This window comes from Astyanax mexicanus, chromosome 11 (genome assembly GCF_023375975.1).
Source record: "Astyanax mexicanus isolate ESR-SI-001 chromosome 11, AstMex3_surface, whole genome shotgun sequence".
Classification (NCBI taxonomy): domain Eukaryota; kingdom Metazoa; phylum Chordata; class Actinopteri; order Characiformes; family Acestrorhamphidae; genus Astyanax; species Astyanax mexicanus.
Genome location: NC_064418.1, coordinates 25,924,306 through 25,934,608, shown reverse-complemented (window position 1 = coordinate 25,934,608; position 10,303 = coordinate 25,924,306). Strand labels below are relative to the sequence as shown.

General features: G+C 40.2%; 1 protein-coding gene across 1 annotated transcript; it reads left to right on the top strand.

Moving 5' to 3' along the window:
• Positions 1 to 2,168: 2,168 nt before the first annotated feature.
• tent5c (terminal nucleotidyltransferase 5C) lies at positions 2,169 to 9,897 on the top strand. Its single transcript, XM_007255609.3, has 2 exons — positions 2,169 to 2,610; positions 4,732 to 9,897. The coding sequence occupies exon 2, from the start codon at positions 4,763 to 4,765 to the stop codon at positions 5,921 to 5,923; it is 1,161 nt and encodes a 386-aa protein (XP_007255671.3). The 5' UTR covers positions 2,169 to 2,610; positions 4,732 to 4,762; the 3' UTR covers positions 5,924 to 9,897.
• The last annotated feature ends 406 nt before the right edge of the window (positions 9,898 to 10,303 follow it).

Below are 10,303 nucleotides of genomic sequence, written 5' to 3'. Positions count from 1 at the left end.
ATACACACACCTTTTCATTGAATGATTTTTTTCTATATTTCTTTATTTATTTTATTTCTACATTTTAGATTATTAAAGACATCAAAACAATAGAGGGGCGCATATGGAAAACCACAATGACATTTTACTCAAATGTATACCTATAAATAGTAAAATCAGAGAAACCGCTTTTTGAACTTTTATTTATTTATTTTATTTATTTATTTTTTTTTTTTATCATAAGCCATCAAACCAAACTGAACTGCTTGAATTTTTGCTCCAGGGGTGGCATAAAGTTATCCAAAAGCAGTGTACAAGACTGGTGAAGGAGAACATGCTAAGATGCATGAAAACTGTGATTAAAAACCAGGACTATGAATTGCATTATTTTAGGTCTGAAAGCTCTGTAATTTCAGCTATTTCTCATTTTCTGCAAATAAATTCTCTAAATTTAAAATATTTTTGTTTGGAATTTTGAAACAATGTTGTCTGTAGTTTATAGAATAAAACAACAAAGTTCCATTTACTCAAACATATAACTTTACCTATAAACATACCTGTCAAGTCTCCCGTTTTGGCCGGGAAACTACCGGATTTTACTCCTCTTTCCCGCCGTCCTCCCGTATTAGTATTTTCCCGTAAATTTCCCGTATTATACTAAAATAAAAAAATATATATTATTGAGGAGACAGGGCACTGACCGCTCTCTTAACCAATCGTGGAGCCGGTTCAAGGAGAAAGTCCCGCCTTTCAGGAGAAACAGCCAATCAGCTTGCAAAGGAGGGTCAGTGTGGGAAAGCCCCCCGTCGCTGTGAGTTCAGGCAGCTAGTTAGAGCAGCTGATGTTAAAACATACATGGATATACAGCAATTTTTCTAAAAGAAAGGTAACGGTAGGCTAATCATGTAAACTGTGATGAGATTTTTCTGATAGCTGCTTAAAAATACAGCTTGTGACTTTAGAAAAAAATACAGCTTGTGACTCTAGAACTAGAAATGTGGAGAGGACCGAAATTAACTGAACTGATCAGGGGTGGAGTGATCAAAAGAAAGAAGTATTCATTAAAAATTATTTTGTAGGCCCCTTAGGACTCATTTTACTGATGGAACATATCTGGTCCATGTCCTTTTAGTAAAAGCTCATGATACTATTTTTAGTTAACCTACAGTCATTTTGCAGAATTTGTGCACTCTTTGTTCAATTTTAAATCCATTAAATAAATAAAAAATATATCATATAAAAGAGTGCATTTATTACAAAAAGACATGAAATCTTTTTTTTTTTTTTAATATATAGAAAAGGGTATTTAATTTGGCTGTATTAAAAGAATGACATATGTAGGAATGTCCACAACATTTCAGATTCTGATAATCTAATTGTAGTGTGTAAGTGGTTCACTTGTGGTTATTTTAGATTTTTTGTAAACCTGTCTTAAAATGTAAGGGATACTGAACCTTCGTTGGGCTGGTGGGACGGTTTTAGGAGTACAGAGGAAAATATCCCTTATTCTTAAATCTAAAACTTGACAGGTATGCCTATAAATAGCAAAATCAGAGAAACTGATTCAAAACCTGAAGTGGTCTCTTATTTTTATTTAGATATATATGTGTGTGTTGTTGTTTTTTTTTTACAATAATTTAAAGCACATGTCATGCTGGACAATATATTTTGGAAAATGATATTACAATACAAATATTGTAAAATTACATACTTTAATTTACTCTTTAGAAAATGGTGTTTTATCTTATATAGTGTTCTCAAGGAAATTTTAATTTAAAAAAGTAAACTGGAAATACAGTTTGGCACATTTTAGCGCGTAATGTATCTCACCAGTCGCTGCGTGTTTAAACAGCTCGGGTGTAGTAGAGTGACTCACTCACAGCAGCTATATTTACCACAGTGACGGACTGAGGGCAGATCTGAGATGGGAAATGTGGAAAGTTTGCTAATTAAACGCCATAAAAAGATTAGTTAGTAAGTGAATGTAAATAGCATATATTATATATTATCTATTAAGAGTACCGCTGGGAATAAAATATCCGTATTAACTCTAATAATTAATCATGAAAATCCACTGAAATCACGAAACTACCAGGTTAAAAAACTGTGAAGCACGACCTGCGCGCATGGTTACCGGGCAACGCCAAAAACCTGCCCGGCCAATCAGGAGGCCGCTGCGCGCATTGATATGAAGTCTTGTTAGTTTTTTAAAGTGCGCGGAGAAAGCGCTGTAGTTAGTGCGAGCAGTGCGTAGCAAATATCACTGATTTACACATACACACGATCTAACCTTAATCCTGGTTTAATCAGCGAATACGGCTGGAGTGCAGCACGCACTACTACTGCAGCAGCAGCAGCACGTGTATAGAGAAATGTAGTGCGGCGGCGCGGTGGAGGGCGGTGGGTGTGTGGTTATATTTTTACCCAGTGAACTCTTCGGCTTAAAAGAAGGCGGTGCAGCTCTTCAGGCCAGAAGCGCAGGAGTCTCTCTGTAGAGCAGCGAGCACGCGAGTGGATGGATGAACGGATGGAGGGCTGGATACTGAACCTTAGCTAGCTGACGACCGTGTGGTGCTGTGTACTTAACTTACTGGGTTGAGGACTTTGCGAGGATTCACGTGTTTACAGCAGGTTTGAGAACTACATCTGTATATTTTTATACTGATACATTTAATATAACTTCGTTAACCTAGGTCACTAAACCTTGTCTAAAGCTCGTGGCGTGGTGTTGCCCTGCTGAAAGAGCCAGGGCAAGACCGGCTGGCCATCCAGAGAAAAAAAAAAAAGCTTAGGCTTTGCTGGGAGGCTAGCTCGTTAACTAGTTATTTGTTTATGAATAGGTTTTCTCTGAATGATCCGCTGGATTTTTAGCAGAGTGGTTTTAAGTGTAGGGTGTTTGTGTCAGGCTGATTGAAAGTTTTAGCTAAGGTTTTTGGGGTAAACTTTGGTTAAAGTTGGCCTGGTTTTAGTTAAAGTTAGTTCACTGAGCTGCTGCCTGTTTCAGTCGTGCTGAATCAGGGTAGGTAGATGGGTTAAGTTAGTGATGGCCGCTGCTGAATTAGAACTATTCCTGTCAGGTTTGGACATGAAGCCAGCCTGTAAAGTGGTTTGGTGTTGTCTCTGTAGAGCCAGAGTGCATGTGCTGCTCGCTGTTCTCACAGGGCATTTAACTCATTGTATGGAGTTGTTTTGCTCGCAAATGCTAGTGAGTTCTTTGGAAGGTTAGTTAACCTTCTATGGCAGTGGTTCTCAAACTTTTTAGGCAGTGTTCCACAAATTCTTAATTATTTCACGTAAATTCAATATACCTACTGAAACATGTCGGAAAGCTTAAGACCGAGGGAAATAACAGGAGTGTGAGGCAGAAAAGTGGACTACACATTCTACATGGCACCCCTTTGAATCCTAAGTTAATTATTTTACAATTATTATTAAAACAGAAACTATTATGAATGGTGTTCATATGTAGGGCTTTGAAACAATAAAGAACTAAAGTGTAAGCTACCAGGTTAAACAGTAAACACCAAAACACCTGATATTCTGTAAATTAGAGGTCAAAACTCGTTACGTTTCAATTTTTTTCATCTGGTGTAAAGTTACCACCCTTAAATTATGTGTACCACCAGTGGTACACCTACCACAGTTTGAGAACCACTGTTCTATGGCATTTTAATTGATATACTTTTTGGGAGGACATTTCATTAGGTATTTTATAGCAAGGAAGCACGCAAAACCAAAAGAGATGAGAACCACTGCTTTTATCATGATTATTTTAACCTAAAAGTTAGAAGACTGTAAGAATATAAACGGACACATATTTAAAGAAGTGTATTTTCTGCACATGGACACTTATTTATGACACACTAGTATGCCTTATTGTATTGAAAGTAGATGTGCCATGTAATTTATGATTGATATAGATTTCGTTTTTCGTTTATTCGTGTTTTTTCCGTCCTGGTTTGGATGGGCTGTAAACAGCAGTGCTCTCCTGCGTGTGTGTTCGCGTTCGCGGCGCTGCTGAGTCTTCTCGATTGTTGCTGAAAGCTGCTGTGTCTTTCTGGAAAGTGGGGGAGTTACTGTGGGCTTTTCTTTTCACTGATTTTCTGGTGCTGTGGTCCAAAGGCAACACTTTTATCACCGTGACTGAGAGTGTTGTCCAACCTGCTTTTTGCTTGTAATCCGTCTAGATATGGTGTATCTAAAAGTATGCAGTCCTGATAAACGTCAGAGCTCATTGGTGTGTTGTGGAGGCGTTTGGTAGAAACCCGTTCATTTTCCTTCCAGCTCTTTCTTTTTAATTTTTTGTGCTTTAGGTTTACCCTACAGTTTTGTGTATTTAATAATTAGTTTAATATTGATGATATTATTAGTTATTTTATTGTGCCTTTTATAGAATGTACTTTTATTTTGAAGTGCCTTGGTGCTTTTAAATGTAATTTTTTTTTAAATGAATATAAATGATAAGTATGTAGTTTAGGGCTCACTGGTTTGGTTGATTTCCTTCCAGGCAGTTAATTATTTTTTTTCGTTGTTTTAGGTTTATACATTTGAATATTTAATTTTAAATGGTTTAAATTTCTTTTTTTTTTTTTTTTTTTTTTTTCCCTCTTGCCTTTTTTAAACACTCTTATTTTGAAATGCTGTGGTGCTTCAAATTTAAATGTTAAAATGTAGTGCAAGTTGTTTAGCATGATTTTTTTTAATTTATAATTTATTAAAAGTATTTTATTGATTTTTATTTATTTGTTGCAGTTTGTCTGAAGGAACCTCAAGGAAGGCAAACATGGCTGAAGCTTCATCCAGCAGCGAGAGCGAGTCTTACAGCGTACTCACCTGGGACCAGGTGAGCCGCCTGAACGAGGTGCTGACCGAGGCGGTGCCGGTCCATGGCCGAGGCAACTTTCCCACACTGGAGGTCCGGCTGAAGGACATTGTGCAGATGGTGCGTAACCGCCTGGAGCAGAGGGGCATTCAGGTCAAAGACATCCGCTTGAATGGCTCTACAGCCAGCCACGTCCTGGTGAAAGACATCGGTTGGTGCTACAAAGATCTAGACATCATTTTCCGAGTGGACCTCCCCCAGGAAGCACAGTTCCAGCTCATCAAAGATGTGGTGCTGGGCACTTTGTTGGACTTCCTGCCAGAGGGGGTGAACAAGGAGAAAATCACACCCATGACCCTAAAGGAGGCTTATGTGCAGAAACTTGTGAAAGTTTACACCGAGCAGGACCGCTGGTCCCTCATCTCCCTTTCCAACAACAACGGCCGTAATGTGGAGCTCAAGTTCGTGGACTCGATCCGCAGGCAGTTCGAGTTCAGCGTGGACTCCTTCCAGATTATTCTGGACTCACTGCTCTCATATTATGACTTCTCAGAAACCCCCATGTCTCAGCATTTCCATCCCACTGTGCTTGGGGAAAGTGTGTATGGTGACTTCGCTGTTGCTCTTGACCACCTCAAGAACAAGATGATCGCCACCAAAAGGCCAGAGGAGATCCGTGGGGGTGGGTTGCTGAAATATTGTAACCTCCTGGTAAGGGACTTCAGGCCCACGGATGAGGAGGAGTTTAAAGCTCTGGAGCGTTACATGTGCTCTCGGTTTTTCATTGACTTCCCCGACATCGGTGAGCAGCAGAGGAAACTTGAGGCCTACCTGCAGAGTCATTTTGTGGGCGAAGAGAAGAGCAAGTATGACTACCTCATGATCCTGCGGCGAGTCGTGAACGAGAGCACAGTGTGCCTCATGGGACACGAAAGGAGGCAGACTCTCAACCTCATCTCACTCACAGCGTTCCGGGTGCTGGCAGAACAGAATGCCATACCAGATGCATCCAGTGTCACCTGCTACTACCAGCCTGCGCCTTATGTCAGAGACTTGAACTTCAGTAACTATTATGTGGCCTCATGTAACCAGTCCATTCCAACATGGCTGCCGTGCAACTAAGACATTCAAAAGTAGATGTTTCGTTGTCAGGGGGAAGAAAATTAAATATAAAGAGTGGCCATTAGGCCATATGTGCCATTTTCCCCTGCAAGCATAATATACATATTTAAAAGGACTATTTGCTTTTTGTGTTTTTCCTGTTCCTTTTTTTTTTTTTCTTTTTTTTTGGGGGGAGCTTATTTCTTATCTGCAGAAGGGTTGAGACCTTTGGATCCAAAGTGATTATATTTTTAGTGCTTAGATTACATTTATATATACTGATGGGTATCCTTTAAATTTGGTTTGTAGCTTATATTTGTGTCTCTAAATGGAGTAGTTCAGGCCTAAAATCTTATGTGCCTTAATGCTTCCCTAACACAGATGGAAAAAGAAAATATACAAAATATAAAATCTTCAGGGGAAAAAAAAAGTTTGAGGAACAGTGTTTGATATATTTCTTGCGATAAAATGAAAATGGAAAAAAAAATCTATGAAAAAAGTTTAAAAACTATTAAATGTAAATTGGAAAAAAAAATACAAAAGGCTTTTGGGGAGAAAAAAAAAACGAGCACAGGCCTAAACAGCAAATTCCAATATGCTATGAGGAGGGTTTTTTTTTGGGTGTGTTGTGTTTAGTATGTGATGTCTCCCCTCTTTCATTCCCTCCCCCCTTTTTTTAACCACTACTGGTGAGCTGCTGATATGTTTAAAAGCCTTTGCCTTTATGTGCATTTTTATCTTTTCCTGTTGCTCTCAGCTAATCATTAGTTCTAGTGGGGTGAAGGGATCTTCATGCTTCTGTTCTGATGGTTACAGGTGTGAAAGCGTTGTGAGTATGGCATTTGCAGTGTGCTTCAGTCTAACTCCTCCTTTACTGGGTATTTTTAGTGTTCTGGGTATTACATGCTTTCGGCGCTGTACAGCTGCTATCTGTAAGCTTATTCAATCATGCGTAGTTTGTGTAGTTGCTGTATAGCCCGGGTCACAGTGTAGTCACTGAACATGGCAAGAGCATGGTTTCAGACAAGTTTGAAATGAATAGTGTAACATGAGGGAGGGTTTTGGCTATGTCAGCTGCAGCAAGGGGTAGGTCTGCTACCTTTTTGAATGACTGCCCTATGCAGGAAGTCGGTTCTAAATGAAAGCATGAGAGAGAGAGGGTGTGAGTGAGTTAGTGAGGGAGACAGAAAGAGTGAGCAAGGTTGTCCCTTTCCTTAAAAGGGTAAGGCTGTGGGTGTCCAGTCCTCTTGAGTCTATCACGATCCTTAGCAGGCTTTGCATCGCTCGCTGTGTAACGAGACTCCACGCTGGTGTCACACTGCTCTATATTTATCCAGTGAGGAGCACGGGTTGGGGGAATGAGGGTGGGAATATGCGTATGTGGTGTTCCACCTCGTGTGAGGGGTTAGTATGCTCAGCAGTGGGGCACCCTTGTCTGGTCAAAAGTAAAAGAAGAGCTGAGCATGGTCATGTTCATGGAAACACTACTTCGTTCCAATTCTGGACTGCTTTTTACTGACCACTGTTAATGCTGTGGTTTATGTTTCACACACAGCGTCAGCATGTCTTTATCACACTTGCATTATGATTTAGAGCTACTCCTGTCACATCTTAGATCGATAATCATGCCAGATCATATTAAATGGCCTAAATTGTTAATCTGTACAATGTGGGTAGACCCAGGTATTGTCCCAGGATTCCACTGCCTGCCTGAAAGGCCTTCTTCTGCCCTCATTAGCTTACTCGGCACATAAAGGTGAGAGAAATGCTGGAGATCCCTCTGGCTGCCCTTACGTAATGGCTACAGCTAACAGCTGCCCCGATAGCCCATACCAAGGCTCTGGCTTCCCCCCCCCCCCCCCCCTCTTTCTCTTCTCTCTGCAAGAGCGTGCACACACAGCTGCTGCCGGTTCAGCATGCACAGGCACACTAGCACACGCTCTGATAACCTGAAGAGCTGGACTTGGCCTCTTATCTGCTTCACACACAGACTTTGGGAGGGAGGAGGGGGTGGGTCACAGTAGCCTCTGCTGCAGGCCCCGGTCACACCCCTAGGTCAGAGCAGTTTGAACCAGAGTTTGTCCTGCTTTTTGCTTCTTTTTTTCCCCCTTCTTGTCTGGCTATCAGTTATTGTTTTGTGTGTAGAAATTTAGACTGTGGACCAGTGTTTGAACCAGCAACAAAACACAAGTGCCTTACTGAGTTTGTGGCAGTCTGTTTTGAGTCTATGGAATATGAGCATTGACTGAATTACCACATTTTGTATTTTTTTCTTTTTTTTTGTTTCTTAAATTTGTTACATTTCCCAAAAACGTGCAAATGGAATTTGAATGGGATTAGAACAAGTGACCTTATGGATCTAGTTCTTTTTGGTGTAATGTGAAAAGTGCCACCTTAGTTTTTCTTGTTGTCTGTGAACAGCCTAAACGCTGCAATACTGCTACCCAACTTTTCTCAAACCTAGTTGTCTAGTCATTCCAGTAATTGTTGCTTGTTTGAGGCTGTGTGTGTTTAACACCCTCGTTACCTCCCACTCCACCACACCACCAAAGCAGAGCATAGAGCACTGAGCAGTTTTTGCCATATGAGGATGAATGACTGACTCAAACACCCCCAGTAAACAGATGCACTTTAAATCTTACTAACCCAGGTAGCTGTGGAAGCATAAATATAAGCTCTAAATGAGGCCGGGACGAGGCAGAGGAGGGATCTCAGGGAGATGGGACATGTTTGTGGGATTCATGTATCTTTAAACTGTGGCTTATACCCTAATTGGTCCTGCCCCGTTTGTGTGTGTGTGTGTGTCCGTGTCCGTGTGTGTGTGTCCGTGTGTGTCCGTGTGTGTGCGCGCGTGTGTGTGTGTGTGTCCCAGGATGTGTTTTCAGAGGAGAGTATGTATTATGTAAATGTCATCTCCTGCCTGTGCTGCATTGTTGTCTGCTTTGCTTCTTTCTATGTGTCTGAGTTTCTTTGGCTGTCAGTTCCCCATTAGTGGTCTTGGTTCTGTGTCAATATTTTAAACCACCACCACTTAAAAAATATGTAGGATGTGAGGATTAAGACCACTGATGTGAACAAATGTGATCTGTAGATCAGTCCTGCTGTAGCTCCTATTGATCTGCTCGTGATTGGCTCCTAAACCCGTCATTCTCAACTCTGGTCATGGGTTGCCTCTACACAGGTCCTACAAATGTTGTCCAACTAATAATCAATCAGTAATTAAAAAGCCCTAAATTGGTGAGGACAAAGGGTGCTACAGGACCACAGTTAAGACCGTGACCGTGCCGAACATGAATGGTTTGATCTGACACAGAGCAAGCAATAGGTTTCTTGTAAATAGGGGGACGTTTGAAACCGATGCATTCAGAGTTGTGTTCATAGTTGTGTGTTTTTTTTTTTTCTCCCTTTTTTTTTTTTTGTTCTCCCCAGCTATAATTCCAGAAAAATCCCAATTCTGACATTTCCCTTATTTTTCCTGTCTCTGGATGAAGATGTTTTTGAGCTTTGCTTATATGTTGCACTACTAGAGCTATGAATGCATAAATGTATTTGTTTCATGTTTTTCTGGGTTTGGACAAGGGTCTAAAGTGCAAAGGCCTTTATTTTTCTTTTTAGGAGCTCAAATTCTACGGTGCGGGAGAATTGGTGAGATTTGCAGTAGATGCTGTTTACATTTTATTTTGTTTCTTATCTGCTGTTTGTCTGACGATGCCATTGATTGTGAGTTGAAAAGGTTAAAATATGGAAGTGTTGCACTATATATTCTTTTGAATTTCATTGGAAAGAGCTTACTTGTCAGCTTGGTGATTTTTGAGGACTATGAAGATGTTTCTTTGATTTTTTTTTTATTTTTTTTTTTATTTCTTTTCTTTTCTTTCCTTTTTTTTTTTGTTTCCTCAGCACTTTTACCTCACTTTAATTTTCCTTTGGATGGAACTGAACATCGGGAAAATGTGTTATATGAAGAGGGGAAAGAAATAAAGTATTGAACCCCATGTTTGTTGCCTGTTGGTTTTATTTTATGCCAGTGAAAACGTATTTACCTTCCCATTCACGTTTTAAAGAATGCCTATTTTCAGTGGCTTGTATTCCCATTTGCTTTAGTGTGTAAACCTTAAGTGTTTGACTTTGCTCAAAAAACACTTCACATCTTAAACAGATGTGGTTGTTCTCAAGCAATCCCCTGAGGTAGTACTTCATGGTGACTTTACATACTGCTATCTCATGACTTCTGGCATGTTTGTGTAGCATAGCCCAAATAGCTTGGAGTCAGTTGCGTATTACCTTACTATCTTTTTGCTTTAATGTCAGTAAGTAAAGGCAGGGGTTTTTAGGTAAATGGTAATTGTAGTCACTGGTTTCAAGCCCTTGAATAAGTTGTAATGTTCCTGGAACAATTCG